Raw genomic sequence first — 17,639 nt, 5'->3', positions numbered from 1 at the left:
GTCCTGAGGGCCGCAGTGTCTGCAGGCTTTTGCTTCAACTGTGTGCTACACCACCTGATTTCACTAATTAGCTTATTATCTGAACCTAGCAGGTAAAATGTTGTTTGTGAAATCAGTTGGTTGTAGCCACCTCCCCGTTTTCACGGGCTAAAAATAGGGAGTGATGGGAGACAGAGGCGATGCCAAAGTTTGCATTCACATTAAACCTCAATAAACATTGTTTAATTAATTGTGAGTTGTCTGACTAAACTGTAGGGAGGTGATTGTGTCCACAGAGCAAATGCTCATGTTTAATGACACTGTGGTGGTTGTAAAAATATGTACACAGTGGGGTGTGTGAACATTTCCCAGTGACCTCTGTAATGTTAGAACACATGATCCCACTTTCACTCATGAGGTGTGGAACATATTTCACCTATTGCTGTTTCATGGCCTGTAAACCCATGGGTAGGAAAGGTTTTTATGTATGTTGTCATAAGCTGAAGACTAGAAATTGAGCTTTTGAGATGCTTTTGTTCAAGAGTTTTTCTACTCAATACTGTCATTATTATTGCTAATTGCTAATAGGAGCTACAGGTTGCCGCAAGGCTCTTTAACCTGGTACATCTGGACAGTGGTTGAGCAATTTTAGCAGATTTGGAAAATTTGATAAATATTAGTTTAAGCTGTAGAGGCCATTCAACTTCCAAAAGTAATATTTGCATTGAAAATGAAAGTGTCATCTCTCAAGAACAGAAAGGTTTGCCATATTGGGTGTGGTATGACATAACCAGTGGCCTGTAGCAAAGGCAGGCATTATGCACATTTACAGTATCTGTCTGATGAATGTTACTGTTACTTACTGTTATGTGAAAACATGTTTCATGTCTATGATAGGTGTGACATACACTCAGTGACCAATTTATTAGGTAGACTTGTACACCAGTTTGTTAATGCAAATATTTAATCAGCCAATCATGTGGCAGCAACATGAAAGCATGCAGATGTGGTCAAGAGGTTCAGCTGTTTTTCAGACCAATTATCAGAATGGGGAATAAATATGATCTAAGTGACTTTTACTGTGGAATGATTGTTGGTGCCAGACAGAATGGTTTGAGTATCTCAGAAACTGCTGATCTCCTGGGATTTTCATGCACAACAGTCTCTAGAGTTTACGGAGAATGTGAAAAACAAAAAAAAGTGAGGAGCAGTTCTGCGGGCAAAAATGCATTTTTAATGAGAGAAGTCAGAGGAGAAGGGCCAGACTGGTCGAAGCTGACAGAAAGGTGACAGTAACGCCAATAACCACACATTACAACAGTGGTGTGCAGAATGCACAATGCGTCAAACCTCTAAGTGGATAGGCTGCAGCAGCTGAAGACCAATAAGTCTAATAAATACCTAATTTTATGAAATAATAAAGTCTAATTAAAGTGCTCACTGAGTATGTCCCAGATCAAGAGCAACAATTTCACAATATATATAACGGAATATGCATGTAGAAATGAGTGCTGATTTCGAAACATTTATAATGGGTATAAAAGTGTTTTGAAATCAAATTGCTTTGCTAGCAAGATATTGCAGATATTATAAGATATAATATCTGAAAATAATCGGAGATGAAACAGTGTATGCATGTAATGTGAATGCTCAATAAATGCATTGTGCAAATGCATGTTGTGTTGGCTAGGGTCTTGGAGCAACTTGCTGGACTTCAGAACAATAAAAATATTAATAAAAATACACATCTCAAGATGTTGAGTAACAACTGTTAAATTGGGCAAGCTTTCATCGGTTGTGCAAGGAACTAAACAAAATGAAGACAAGAAGACATTTTTTAATTGATTGTGTTTTGTATTTTTTGTTGATATCGCAGCTTTTGGTTGTGTTCTTTCTGTCGTTTCAATGTCATGTACATACAAAGAAGGACAAAGCCTCTTCATAATAAACTTGTAATGTATTTTATTTATAGAATGTTATGTATATATTGTTTATTTATCGTATTTATTAGTAATGATAATTAGATATTATTTATGAATTCATCATTATTTATTTGTACTAAAGCTAAAGTGTACTAAAGCTGTCTGAGCCAAAAGCTTATGTCATGACAACAGATTAGAATTGTGTCGGAAAAAATGAGGATGGCATTGCTTTGTACGTACGTCAATTTGTCAGGTGAGATAGTATTTACGACCAATGCGATCTTTCATCAGAAAGTAAGCGTCAGAGTGTAGTGTGACATTTGTGTGACAGACACGAAAATAAAGAATACAGCTTCAGACTGACTGGGAACTAAAAATACAACGGGCAGTCTTCCAGCTGCTCTTCCCTTCGTTATGATTGGTCGATATTGAGGGCGGGGAGAACTTGAAGACAAGTACGTGACCTTCCCATTGGCTGCGGCAGTTGGAGGAGTAGCGGAGATGATAGCGTCAATCGCTGTAGTTCGGAAATAGGAATTACGAGGTTTGTCGTGCAAATTGCACAGCAGTTACGGGGATAATAAGAAAAACATGTTATTTACTCCGACATCGTTAACAGAATGTCTTCAGGAGTGGGAGAGTTTAGAAAAGGACTATCAGCAGGTCCAGGTAAGACACGTCTTCCTGCCGACTCGAAAAGTGTGTTGCGTAAAAAGTCACTGTTGCACTCAAAGCTAATGGTAACTAGCTACATAACCTGGATTATGTGAACTAACGTTAGCTCGCCTACTAATATGTAATTCTCTGCTACGGTCTTACCTATACTGGAAAAGATGACAAGATAGATAGCTATCAAGCCACCCATTATTTACCAGTTATCTAACGTTAGCTATGGATTCTTTTCTGTGATCTCTGTCAGTCTGTTTTGGCTTCAATCTGTAGACAATCGGCTGTTCCCATATTGTTGACAGCCGCTTGCAGACCGTTATTCTATTGCAAGATAAACTCTTGCAAAATTAGCTTGCATTAAAACAACAATGGTTAATGTTTTTTCTAGGTTATCCATTCGTGCCCTAACCTTTATTAGCTGTTCCAGCCAGTCACAGCAGCTTCTTGGTTGTATCTGTAAAATTGCTAAACTTAGATGTTTTGCCGACAATGATAACCATTTAGTCCATGCCATCTGGATATTTAAGACTTAATAATACTCTTCAACACAGTTTGAGCTTCAAATGCCAATCAAGCTGCATTAACTGATTTGAATTAGCCTTCATGCATAACCAGTTTGACAATGAATTTAAGGTGTCAGTCCTTTTCCAGCTGCTGTCTTTGTTTATTGTCAGACTGGTTATGCACTTGGAAGGCTTATTCAAATATAAAACAGACAAGTTTGAAATTACAGTGTGAAGTCATCTGTTGCAAACAAACTATCAGCTTTATGGGGACAGTAACCACCGTATTGATAAGGGAGCCACCCAACATTGCAACACACAGTTTCTGTTTGATCATCGTCTGTGAAAGAACAGACTATCAGTGGAGTTTCCTTGTACTCTTTGCTTCATCTGCTCACACCTGCACTTTCGACTCTGAGAAACCTGCCCAGATAGTCGGTGTGTGTGTGTGTGTGTCAGTGTCATACCCATCATCATACTCATCTACAGTGAGAATGATCTACAGTGAGAATGTACAAGCATACCTGTGTTACTTCAACCATGTTCAACCTTTGCAATAATACTCATTTACTTCACAATGTGTCTGCTAATACTCCAGATGTTGTTGTTGTTGATGAGGAAAGCAGAGTGGTGACCATTTTAGAGGTTGGTTTTGCGCTTCATTTCAGCCTAGAATAGGCCTTCCTCACTAAGGCACTGAAGTATCAGCCCCTGGTGTCAGCCATAGAACAACTTAGATACCAGTGTAAACTTTTTTTATATTTGGCAGCCTTGGCAATGTCGCAAGATATTGCTCGATGTCAGAAATAATAGGTAGCCATTAAAGTATTACAATATGTGTGTGTGTGTGTGTGCGCCATCGACAGGAGACCCACCGGCTGTACAAACAGAAGCTGGAGGAGGTCTCCAAGTTGCAGGACAGTTGCTCGTCCCATATCTCTCGGCAGAGGAAGAAACTGAAGGACCTCTCTGTGTCACTGGAGGAGTGAGTATTCAGGAGTCAGGGGCACTGTTTCCTTTCACTGGCTTGATCTAAACAGTGTCTCAGTCTAACAGTGAGCTGCAATGGCGTCCAACTGCAGGTGAATTAGCGAGGATTGATGCCAGTCCAGTTATTGTCCCTCTAGTTGTGTTGTATCATATCTGCAGAATGAATGAAGAATTGCTTGTTTTTTTTTTGTTTTTTTACCCCCACCCACACCCAAAATTATATCTCAATCTTAGCCGTATATTTAGACTTAAAATCTTATTTCTTAAAAAGCTGAATAAAACAAAAACTTGTCAATGAGTTGAGACAGTTTGATTCATTTCAAGATGCCAATGGGCATAAGAAAATTTAGGTAAAACAAGTTGATATTTTCTACTGAGATTTTAAAGGTACAATAGGTAATTTTGGACTTCTAATGGTCAAGAGAGGAATTGCAGCAACAAACACCTTTGAACCACAACACTGTTTATCCCATCCCCCTTCTCTGTAAACACGCTGAAGTTGAAACGGCATTGGCTGTGGCAATTAGAATTCTCAACCAATGAGCATGAATTATTGTACAGTTGTAAAATGTTTTGGTACAGTGTCGGGCCGTCAACTGTATATTTTGAAACCCGAATTTAAGGACTATAAACACAGGCAGAGGGCAAGTCAACATGTCAGTGAGCCTTTTTCAATGATAGGAAGGGATTTACAATGATCTTGTAACAATGTTTAACTCAAAAATCGTACCTATTGTCCCTTTAATTGATTCTTTGTACAAATCCAAAACATAAGCCATTTAAAAAGTTGCAAGCACAGCAGTGCTGCAGTTTTTGTTTAGATTTTAGCACCCGTGGGTTACACAGTCCGGTGTGCAAAGCATCATTTTTGGATTCTTAAAAATTTTAAGTCATCATTCTATGTGGAGAAATTGTTTGATTTCTAATAAGAAGGCCAGTATTTCCAGTATTTTTTAAATTCCAGAACCTTCCAGAACTTCTGTGTCTTCAATGTGTTGGTCTCAGATGCAGACAGGCCATGAGTCCAGATGATGTGAAAGCGTTAGAAGACATCCAGGAGGCCATGAAGGAAAGGCCGAGCGTTTTCTTCGAGATGGAGTCTTTCCTTCCGAAAAAGAACGGGTAAGGTCCTGAAGATTTCTGTTGTTCACTCCTGCCTAATTAGCCAATCACAAGGGTCAACAATGCATACTCATGTGTAGCTAATAAATGCTTCACTTGTAGTCCTGTGAAATTCAGACAGGGTTAGATCTTGTGATTTGACTGATGAATCATGGTTGGGGAGTGGACTTGTGTGATTGTCAGGATGGATGCTCACTGTGCACAGCCATAACCTACAATGACACATTATTGCTCCAGCCAATGTTAGGGTGGGTTGAGGTTGCCAATGGTTACCTAGACTATCACTGCACTAGCTCCTCGCAGCAGTGCCCCCGTAGGCCACATACTCCCACAGGTCTTCAGTGATACTGTAGTACAGGTTCCCCTGTATTACTCTGTGGGCTGTAGTGTCTCTGTGGGCTGTAGTGTGGTAAATATGACCTGGATTCACAGTTTGGTACAGTAGAGATGACATTTACATTATTATTTCATTATAGGCATTTGGCAGGCGCTCTTATCCAGAGCGACGTACAACAAAGCGCTTACCCATAACCAGGGACAAATGTGCTGAAAAACCCGAGAGGGAAGTACAGATTCAAGTGCTAAGAATACAAAAAAGATAAGGACTTGGGCCTTGTAGATTATTCTGACAATGGTGAGATTAAACCGATATCTATAAAACCGTTTTTATACAACACAAGGGGAAAGAATGATATACACTTGCGTAGGAACAACAATGAACAGCTTGCATAGCCAAAAAAAAGCATTACCAATAAAAGCATCCTTGCGAACACAAGTCTGGTAATAATGAGACACACATCTGAGATCAGCACAGCAGAGCAGTTAACAGTGGTGACACATCTGGCTGCAAGACTATCCCCCACTCCAACCAGAGCTCGGAATGGCGGAATTGTTTTTAACCAGCTGCAGGTGTTGATGGTCGGGGTCGGACGTTAAAGGAATACACCAACATTTTGGGAAATATACCTTTTTTCTCATTTACCCAGGCTTAGACGAGATGTTCAATTTCATTTTCATTTTTGAGCAGTCACTGGCACGAGTTCCATGTTAGCATAACGTGTTAGTTTAGCATAAAGACTTGAAGCCTATAGGAGTCGGTAGCCTACCTCCTTCAAAGTGAAGAAGTACACCTTACAGCAACTCCGAAGCTGTCTTATTTACACAAGGTATCATGTGTATTTGAAATGTACATGCAGGAATTTTTTATTTTTTTAAAAGACAGATGTTGTTTTCGTTTGGAAATGTAACCGCTGAATACATATGTATCCTTCCGTCTTCCGCTGGTTGAGTGCAGTGATCTGCACACCTTCTGAACTCACTTGTAAACAAAACAACCAGTGGAAGATGGAAGGATACATGTGTGTTCGGCAGTATATTTCCCAAAATATCGATGTACTCCTTTACACCCCACCCATGAAAACCCAACCCTGTCCCTCTCACATCATACAGTCAAATGAAATTGAAGAACAAAAAAATCTTGTGGGGCAGTGAGCAGTCCAAGATACTTTCCTTCCCTTAGTGAAGCCTGGAAGGCAGCAGCTTTTAGAACTATAAAACTTAATAAAACTAACCTACTAGCAAGCTCAGTAGCACAGATACTGATTGATTTGATAAAAAATACATAAAATAAAAACTGCCTGCTAAGAAGTATGTACACATCATCTGTGGTTGGCTGAGCTGATGAGCTGAATCTGCTGCCTTCCAGGCGTCACTGACAGAAGGAAAGTACATTGGGAGAACGAGCAGACAAATTGTAAACACGCGAAGATAAACATGCCGTGCATTTCTATGGAGCCGAGCAGATGGCAGAGTTCCCAATTGCATTATTATGGATGAAATATCTTGCTTTCGTTTGACTCACCGCTTCTTGGCGTGCTGCCGAGGTGGGACGGGTTTAAACATGCCATTTAGGGGCAGCGTAGGTGAGCAATGTGCCTCTGGCCTGAACTGTGTCTGCTCTTGCCTGAACTGTGTCTGCTCTTGCCTGACTACAGTGTGGTCATGTAAAACCCTTAGAGATTTTATGTATTTTATTATAAAGGGGATATAAATGCACTGAACTTGAAATTTGAATAGCAGTATAATGTATTTAATACAAGTTCATGGCAGCCATAATGGTGATTGATCAGTAGTCTGACGAACAGCTATAAAACCTAAGCATATGACAGTAAATGTTTTAGTGTACATGTTTGGCCTCGATATGGTGCTATAGTAAATACCCACTTCATATTGATGTGCACATGAATCCTGATAGAGAGATTTATGAGTGACATCATGTCATAGTGCTTTCAGGGTTGCTCTGTTAGGGTCACAGTACCTTGCTTCTTAACAAGACGAATGGAGATGAGGTCAGAACCAGTGGGCTTCGGTTGGCTGGTGTCACAATGGAGGAAGTGCATTTCACCAGTGGGCACTTTCAAAATGAACTTAGTAACGCTTTCATATTATTGCACAATGCTGGAGAACTGTGTACTGAGGATTAGTGGCTGACGTGTGTGGCTGTTATTTCTGACATTTTGTATTGTGTCCCCCATTGTTTGCCCAGGTTGTATCTCAATCTTGTTCTGGGAAATGTGAACGTGACACTCCTCAACAAGCAAGCCAAGTAAGCATGATCTTACTGGTTCTTTCACTGGGGTTTCTGTTGATTTGGATCTAGCTTGAGTTCAAAGTGATTCTAAAGATGTTACTTAAGAAATGATACTTATGTTAGGATTTTATAACCGCTTTTATGAGTGGGGTCAAATGGACACCAACAGTTGAAATAAATGCTAAATTATTGCAATTGAAGCATTTTGAGACTTTGTGTGTCACCTTCTTATTGTTTCCCAAATGACTAGCCTTTTAAATATGAAAAAATCAGTACAGTAAGTTTGGCACCTGTATGGGAAAGTGCCACCAGAATCATCCACAAAGGAATCTAAAAAAAATAAAAATAAATAAAAAGGTTGTATATTTTCTTACACCTCATACAGTTACAGATACAAAATTGGTACAGGACTTATGAAAACATAGCAGTATTTAATCCCAGAAAATTCGAAAAATAGAAAAATCATACAGTGTCCAGATGAAAAGGCTCCTCTGGTCAGGAAATGCAATGCAGGATTTAACCACGAGGTGGAACTGTAGCAACACTGTGAAAATTACACTGGAAAAAAATATTCTCTCTTTCTATGCAAGTGGATCTTGGTAAATCATTATATATTTGAGGACTAACTAGAATAAAGCTGTATCCCTCCAGCATAACATTTGTAGTTATTTTTAATTCCTTTCCCCCCCCAGGTTTGCCTACAAAGACGAGTACGAGAAATTCAAGCTGTGTCTCACCATTCTGCTGCTGTTATCCTCGTTCACGTGTCGCTTCTTGGTCAGCTACAGGTGAGAACAGTCAGGAGTCTACTCATATTATCTATTCTCCTGAGCACTTGCTCTAGTGTTTAATGTTGCTGGCTTCTGTAAAATGGGGTTGGGTTGGGGCAGGAGGGTAGTATTTGGACCAGAGGTGAGCAACGAGGGCCATATCCGTTTCTGGTTTTCATGCAAACTTCTGGCCTCAATTGCCTAACTTTGACATCATCTGACATTTCAACTACATTTCTTGATACGCGTATCAATGACAGCCAAAGACTGTGTCACGATACGAAACCTTTTACTGTTTTATGATCTAAAGGTGAACTAGTGTTGATGTGTACAGTCAGTCAGCTCATTTAGCCAGGCAGGTAACAAAATAAACACCATAAACACCACCCCTCCAGGACCAGAATCGCCCACCTCCGATTTGGTAATGATATCATGGTTTTTGAGCGTTGTATACTACTTGAACACTCCAGCTGCCCTTTTCTCTAACAAAATAGATAATTTAATGACTTTGATTCATAATTCATGAATTGGTTTCTTCCTAATCCTTGTAATTATGTAGTTTGTCTAATTTTGTTCACAAGTACACTGAACAAGATCCGGTAAAATCAATTATAGACTTTAAGAACTTGTATATGAATACAAGCTAAGACAACATATTAAGCTCATGTATTAGTGTCCCTTTATACTAAGACCATTGAACTCAGTGTCTGTGAGTGCAGGTTGAATGTACTGAGTTCTTCACTGTGTTGTTGTTAGGGCTGTGGATGCGCTCTTTAACTTCCTGCTGGTGTGGTATTACTGCACACTGACCATCCGGGAGAGCATCCTCATCAACAACGGCTCCAGGTGAGTCTGCACTGCTCTCAACAGTGGGGTACGAGTAGGACTGGCCTGTGGATCCGCCTTAAGAGATTTATTTTATTGAGTGTGACAAATGAATGGCACCAGCACTGATTTACAGACGTGCGTTTAAGACAGCGAACTACGTTTTACAGTTACTGTTGAACAATTTTAAATGAGCATTCCATTTTGTTTGCCACCAATGTGTTTTTAATACAAATGGATGCGACTTGGGTCTAACAATTCCAGCTAGCTGATTTGTTACTGACGTGATTTATTTTTAAAGGTAAGGACTAATATTACATTGATTAAAGTGTATTATAAAAGCAAAATATTTGTCAACTTTGGTTCTCTGGGCGTTATTAGCAGCCATTTTTGTGTACTGTTAGCGAACGTTCGTGGTGAACAGAAAAAAGTTTGAATATGTTATGGAACGTTACTTAACGCCAGCTAATGTTTGACGTCATGAATGCTGATTTATGGTGTGAATGTATTAACTGTTTAAGGTATAAAATCACAACTATGTGATTACACTGTTCGTTACTAACAGTAACATGTAACAATCACTATTGGTCATTTAAAGCGACAGAGTTCTAGATTAACTGAATTTTGGAAAAAACATTTAAGGGTTTATGTGCGCTGTGGGGATGGCCTCGGCCCCAGTGATTTCCATTTGAGCGCTCCCTCATTGTCCTTTCTCTGTTCCAGGATAAAGGGCTGGTGGGTGGCCCATCACTATGTCTTTACATTTCTGTCTGGGGTCATGCTGACCTGGTGAGTGTTGTTCTCCAATCCTATGATGTCATTAATTTTGACATTTGATTGAAGGCATGAGAACAGGTCATGGCTGCCCAAACACAGCTCGGTTGCCCATGTGACTGTCCAATGACAAAGGAACCGCTCACTGTACCGCTCACTCTCTGGACTGTTCCTCATTTTCTTGTCTGACATTGAGATTTTGTTTGCCATTTGTGCAACGCTCCTGACTCATTAAATCAGCTCAGAATAATCTCAGTCATGACTTTGATAACTTTGATCAGGTCCTGGCCCAGAACAAAAGCTTGCACCCCACACCAGCCCTTCTCACGTAAGATTTGAGAGCCCTGGGTTGGTCAGTTTCAGAGTGGTTTCTATGACGTTGTGAAAGGAAGTTGACATCACCGTTTCTGCTTTGATAACGATCTGGCCACGTGCCTGCAGTCTTTTATTAGCTGGAAGGCTTCATGAAGAAATGACCTACTACTCAGTGAACAGATATTCAAAAACTAGGATTAATTGTAGAGTCCTTCACATGTAGCATTTCCTGGCTCTGAATCTCCATCCATTTTGTCCAGTAGGGGCTTACTTGCATGATTAAAATTTCGACACTGTCTGTGTTCAAAAGTCTCCCTTTGTAACACAAAATGTGTTGTCCTTGACAAGACAAGGAGGTGTTGAACTCTCAAAATGGAGGTTAATATCCAACACACTTCTGTGTGACTATTTTTGCGTTACTTTCATTTTCAACACATTTTGTGTCAAGAGTTACTACTTCTGTGTTAGTAATCTTTGAAAGTAACACAAAAGTAGTAACCCCTCCATTTGAGTGTAGGTTTTACTGTGCAGGGTTCAGCTTCTGTGAATGTTTAGTTATTCATGAGGGGAAACGCTGTTGGCATCTGAGAGTGTAGTTTGTGTCTCATCTCAAGACAGACACAGACAGGCAGGCACCCTGTTTCCATTCACCCCTCACATGGGCCCTTGGTGCACCCCAAATGAATGTGGGCCTTTGGGGTTCACGGTGTCTGGGTTCAGTGCAGTCTGCCATGCTCATTCACCTATCTGGTCCCACTGTCCTGCAGGCCTGAAGGCACACTCTACCAGATGTTCAGGAACCAATTTCTCACATACTACTTATACCAAAGTAAGTGCCAAAAGTAAGACCCATGAAATTTTATTCAGATGCTGTGCATGCTAGGCTTAAATATTGTATTGGTCAGTGTAATAGGCTGATTTGCTGTATAATCTGATTAGTTTGTATCTACATCATTCTTAGTAGTAGTAAACGTAGCATGGCCGTAGTCATTCATGGAGAGTGGCATTAATGTTCAACATGATGAATGGATGAAAAAGAGCCGTGGTGTGTAATCTCGACCATGACATTGCAGTCTTCTTTTGGCACACTGGAACTTCTGTAAAATATTGAGTGGTTTTATATCGCACAACACGTGATCGAAGTTCACTCCGGGTCCTGTTCCTACAGTGCTCGTGTTACTGTGAGCAAAGGTTCCCATGAAAAGTCTATTCAGACTTAAGCGAGAAAATAGCTGTGATTATTGTGCTTTGGTCCTGATGAACGGGGTTGTTTGAAAGGAACATTTAATAATACAATGTTATTTGTGTTGTGAATTTGTGTGGTGTTTGTGTGTGTTTGTGAAATCCAGGCTTTGTTCAGTTTCTCCAGTACTATTATCAGAGTGGCTGTCTGTACAGGCTTAGAGCACTCGGGGAAAGACACAACATGGACCTGACGGTTGGTGAGTAAACCAAGGTCTTGGGTGTGACCTGTGAAGGTTTATCAAAGTTCATAGCTTACATAATGCATTAAACCCATATTACATGCTATTCTGCATTCTACAGCACAGTATTATATTTGTAGACCACCTGATTTCAGTATAAGTTAATTAACTGAAAACAAAAATCATAGGGCTGGTTCCACAAACACAGATGAAAGTTTAGTCCTGGACTAAAATTAGTTTTGTGTGGAGAATCTCTATTCGAAATCGAAATTCTCTTGGACTAGGCTTCAAAAATTTCAGTGAAACCAGCCCATAATGTTCTATGAGGATTTTCCAACGAGTTAATTCTACTTCAGTAGAATTTACCAAATGTATATCTAGGTGACCTTACCCCGACTCAACCCTGGACCTTTAACCCTCAGTTTGTACAATTTGTACGACATTTGATAAAAGGCCCTTCCAGCACACCTTTCCCAGTATTTCCTAAACCATCTGTCCTGGAGTTACTTATGTTCCCAGAGACCGCGTTGGCCTCCAGTAGCCTCTGACGTAATCCGGGGCGGCAGCTGCCCGGCTGGTATTGTGCGTGCTGGCGGGTGGCGGCGCCCTTTGTGCCCAGGTGGACCGGAGCCCGCGCTAACATGTGACCTGTGTTCCCTTCCCGCAGAGGGCTTCCAGTCCTGGATGTGGAGGGGCCTGACATTCCTGCTGCCCTTTCTCTTCTTCGGTCATGTGAGTAGCAACCTTGACCCCCCCCCCCCCCCCCCCCAAACCCCCTCTCGCTAGACCCCACCCCCCTCCCAAGTTCCCCTTTCTCTGTCTTTGTTTTCTCTCAAACTGCTGAGTCAGGCTGTCTTACAGCCTCATTCTGAGTGAGCCTTGCTCTTTTGACGAGTCATGCTTTTCCCCCTGAGAGACGAGCCGATCGGTCATCCCCCTTTTGTTTTATTTCCAGCAGTGGGAAAACAGGGAGGGTAACATAGCGATGGGATCACGTATGGCTTGAGATTCGGCCGCCCCAAGGAAGGTGGCTCACGTCTCGCCACAGTCATCCTTTTTAAGACTTTTCAGACATTTTTGTAAAACATTTCCACGTTTTCATCTCTTGCCTCTTTTCTAACCAGCAGTCACTGCTGTGCCACCTCTGCTCACACAGAGAGCTCTCTCCCCAAACACTCGCCCACAGGCCAATGGCAGTCTTCCACTGACTAAAAATCAATATTGGAAAGTGAACCCCGCAGTGCAATTCTGTTTGGGTGCACATCACGCAGTCAGTCGTGTGAAGTATAAATGTGAAGTATAAATGCTTGGTAAATACAGTGTGCAGTGTGCAGGTATTTTCCTCACATAAGCAGCTTATATCACTGTGATTCACTTTGTGTGTGTGTGTGTGTGTGTGTCCGTGTATGTGTGTCCATGTGTGTGTCTGCGTGTGTCTGTGTGTGTGTGTTTGTGTGTGTGTATGTGTTTGCATGTGGCCATGCATTCGTGTGTGTTTGCGCGTGTGTCCGTGTGTGTGTGTCCATGTGTGTGTCCGCGTGTGTCTGTGTGTGTGTGTTTGTGTGTGTGTATGTGTTTGCATGTGCTTGTGTGTGGCCATGCATTTGTGTGTGTGTTTGCGCGTGTGTCTGTGTGTGTGTGCGTGCTTATGTGCGTCTGTGCGTCTGTGTGTGTGTGTATGTATATATGTGTGTGTTGCAGTTCTGGCAGCTGTACAATGGGCTGACCCTCTTCAGGATGTTTCAGCTCCCAGAGTGCAAAGAGTGGCAGGTCAGTGTGTCTCTCCCACACCTGCAGTACCACACCACCCCCAACCCCAACCCCACATTTCTGTTTCAGTCACTCCTCTCACTAATAGGGGCTACAGTGTAGTGTAGCAGTACACCAGCTATGATTGTAGACTGCAGGACATTGGGGGTAATTACATTGAATAGACTTTGGTAAATTAAAAAAAGTTATTGCATATATCAATACAGTCAACCTGGGTATAGGTAAATCAAACAGCATGACACAAGTTATCGGATGTAGTTGGCTGCTGTTCTTTGACCCTATCTCTCACTCTCTCTCACTCTCTCGTATGGCAGGTGCTTATGTGTGGTGCCACGTTTTTAGTTCTATTCATGGGAAACTTCTCCACCACACTAGCGGTGGTCTACCAGAAGTACAAGCACAACCGGGGCAAAGCCAAAAGTCTCTAACCAGAGCACTTCCCTCAACACGGAGCCACAGAGTGCCCTGAACCTCAGTTTTTCTGTTGTTTTGTTTTCATTTATGTATTTTTGTAAGATTTTTGGTCACAAGTTTGAGAAACCATTGCATGAACAGTCCACGCATCTCCGTTGCACATTTTTTCGTTGTTTACCGCTTTTTAAATTCTCTGTATAGTTTTGTTCAACTTGGAACAAAAATACTCACAGCAATCTGACCGTGTCCACAGAAGCTGAACTACAGCACAGCGTGTATTTATTTGGATCGAAGGCATTTTTGCATTCGTGTCTACACAATCAAAATGGATGCTTCTCTGCACTACATGCTCCAAGGTCTCGCCAATGCCAGGTACTGCAGTTTGTCGTAGTTTAGAGCGAGTTTACAGTCAGGGGACTGTGAGGCTCACATTTCTGCCGTTTTCATTGAAAGACATTTGGTGAAGGAAAGCCACTGCACCACTCCGTATGTTAATGTGCATTCTGTAAATCCAAATGAAGATGTCATTTTGCAGTGTGCTGCTGCAGAATACTTGATGTCTTGATGTGTGCTTTGATGTCTTGATGTGCTTGATGACTCTTTCAGGTAGCGAACATCGAATCTGTCACATCAAACAATTCTGTCACAAAGATTATGCAAAAGTAGATGTTTCAAAGTGTCTATCTGTCATTTTTCAGTTGTGGTTGTCATTGGTCCTCACAAAAGTCGCACTCCAAATACCATTCCATTTGAATTAGAATTTGAATTTGAATTAGAATTTGAATTTCAATTTGAATTTGAGATCCATTTGAAATGAAATGAATACTGGGAGTACATTTAATTCTTAGATAATCCAGCAGTCGTGTATTTTGCTCTTTTGCATTCAGCGTGTAACATTTTGTATAAATTTTTAATACCTGGCAGGAGTGCCTCACTCAACACCAGCAATGGAAAACGCTACTTAAGGAGCAGTTTAAGAAAGCAAACACATCAAATGACCACAAAAAAGTATGGTAAAAAAAAGCCATATTTGTTATTTATTAATGCCAAGTCTGACTTCTTGCCTGACAAAATGAAAAAGTGATTGATGTGTTATATTATCATCGTATGTTCATCTCAACATACTGATATGTTATAGAATCATGTCATGTTCATCTCAACCTATTACAAGTCAGAACACCCACACAGTATAAATAAAGTCACCTGATGAGAATGTGACAGGTTTACTCAGGCCCGGTGACCGGCCTGGTTGGTCCAGCCCTCTACTGTATATCTGAAGGGTGTGATTTAATCAGATTTTGGAACGGGGGTCCCCACCTATGGAGAACTGGTGGATATGTTGGCGTTTATATATTTTTAATTCACATTTTAAAATTGTATTTTTCAATATGAATATGTGACCATGGAAACCCCATGGAGACCATCATCTCTCTCTCCTGGGGCCATGAGGTACACAACTGGAACAGCTAAAATACAAATGTTTACGTACAGGGCAGAATTATATACAATGCAGAATATTCAATATTGAAAGACACAAGTGCACAGATTGTACAAGTGCACTCTTTGGTGAGTGAGCCCTAGTTGAAGTGACCTATCAGAGCCAAGATGTCGAGCCATAAATTATTCTGGAGGTCATTCCATGAGATTCAGAATAGACATGATAACTTTGACAAGTACTTTATTTAGCACGTGTCTGATGTGTGTTACTAATGCAGGTGAAAAGTGATGCAAGACAAACAGGGAGCTTCAAAAAGACATCCTTTGTAAAGCAACAAAAGCCAATGTGTTAAAATCAGAAACCAGTTCAGACCAAAGATACCAGTCAATATGAGTCATCTGCTAAATATGTAGCTTTAATTTATCAGTTAAGTGTGCAGTAACACTCCGTAACAACCAGTAGACCTGTATAAGCAGACCTCACAATGTTCAATGTTCACATGAATGTTGTGCAGTGTTCTCTACCCTTGTCTTGAAAACGTTGTGTACTTTCCTCATCCAGCTGCATTTCATGAATTGCACTTCCCTACATTTAGGGCCAGTTTCGCAGACACAAATGAAGCCTAGTCCAAAACTAAATTCTATTTTGAATGGAGATTCTCCATTGATTTTGTCCAGGACTAAACTTAATCTATGTCCGTGAAACTGGCCCTTTATGTCTCCGAAGAGCGATTTGGCTTTAGTTTCCCCTTTCAAATACAAATTTGAAGGGAATTATTATATGTATTATTGTTATTGTCTACCCCTCAGACAAATTTGGGGCATCAATGTAAACAATAAACCTTTATGCCTTATGCACTTGTTAATTTGGTGAACAATTCATTCATCCCAATCAACTGGTTAAATAGGTTTATGGTTAAATAAGCACAAGTGAAGAAGCCTTTACATGCATATTTCTGTAAAAACACTCTTCCAGCAATCTTTCTTTCATAAAGGACTACAGGATTTGCACAGGGGAAAGGTCTATAAACCAGACATCTGTCAAAGTTATTCAGCCATCCGCTGGTGAGATTGGGATGGGGTACAGTGTTGGCTATGTGTTATCGCGCATCACAATTTCTCATTATAGTGCATTATTCACAGCTGCCATGAGTGCAGTCATTGAATTGTGGTCTTGGCAATGTTGTTATTATCATAAAGGAAAACTGCAACTAAAGCTTAAACTAGCCATGAAAAATACTTTAAAATGATGGTAAGAAATTAGAAAATTAGGAAACATGCTTGTCTAAGAAAACGTCAATTGTTGCCTCTAGAACCATAAAAGAAACTAAAAGAAAAACCACCATAATTTTCTTCTTTTACTTTAGTTTACTTTGAATACATTACCAACAGTGTACTCTCTTTCATTTGAGTGCCTATTTTTAAGTCACCCATTTTCTTTAGGTACATGGGGGTTAGCAGCATTTAACCTTGCCTTTTGTCGCTCAAAAGATCTGTCTTCATCATACCTCTTTAAAATGGAGATTGTTGGTCACTTTGATCTGTGAAATGTACAGTAATGTTTAAATGTTTTTGAGAAAATTAAAACAAATGCATATGTATGGATTCTGTGAAACTGAATTTCACTGTCGGATTGGTCCACTTACCATTCATGATTCCACCCTCAAGACAATGGTACTCCATTCTTACAGCACTTTAATGGAAACATGTTCTCCCTTGAAACTGTAATAATATATATATATATATATATATATATATATATATATATATATAAAAAGGCATGTATTTCCAAAAGAAAAATTTACACAGAGAACTGTGTTAGGAGTAGAAGGACTAGAAATGAAAGCTAATGGTAATGACAAAACCATGATGACCTTGGTTACAAATAACAATGAACACCATTCAACACTGACTAATAGTAATATTTATATTTTGGTTCCCTTTAACTAGTTAAATGTAAAAGTATTGGGACAGTGAAGAGACTTTGTGTGAAAAGGGCTGTAATTCTGACACGGATATGATGAACCTGATATGGATGTAACTTAAAGTCTGAACTTTAACATCATAACTATTGCTTTATTTCAAATCTAGTGTCATGGAGTGCCTAGACAAAAGACCAAAAATTGTGTCACTGT

The 17,639-nt window shown here is 40.3% G+C and overlaps 1 protein-coding gene across 1 annotated transcript; it reads left to right on the top strand.

Moving 5' to 3' along the window:
* Positions 1–2,396: 2,396 nt before the first annotated feature.
* On the top strand, positions 2,397–17,124 carry tmem120aa (transmembrane protein 120Aa). The gene is made up of 12 exons (XM_061249305.1): positions 2,397–2,570; positions 3,940–4,058; positions 5,069–5,185; positions 7,731–7,790; positions 8,468–8,563; positions 9,302–9,391; positions 10,094–10,159; positions 11,227–11,288; positions 11,809–11,901; positions 12,551–12,615; positions 13,585–13,653; positions 13,968–17,124. Exons 1-12 carry the CDS (start codon positions 2,493–2,495, stop codon positions 14,079–14,081), a joined length of 1,029 nt encoding a protein of 342 aa, XP_061105289.1. The 5' UTR covers positions 2,397–2,492; the 3' UTR covers positions 14,082–17,124.
* The last annotated feature ends 515 nt before the right edge of the window (positions 17,125–17,639 follow it).

This window comes from Conger conger, chromosome 7, assembly GCF_963514075.1.
Source record: "Conger conger chromosome 7, fConCon1.1, whole genome shotgun sequence".
In the NCBI taxonomy this organism is placed as follows: Eukaryota; Metazoa; Chordata; class Actinopteri; order Anguilliformes; family Congridae; genus Conger; species Conger conger.
This window is presented reverse-complemented; position numbering and strand designations above follow the sequence as displayed.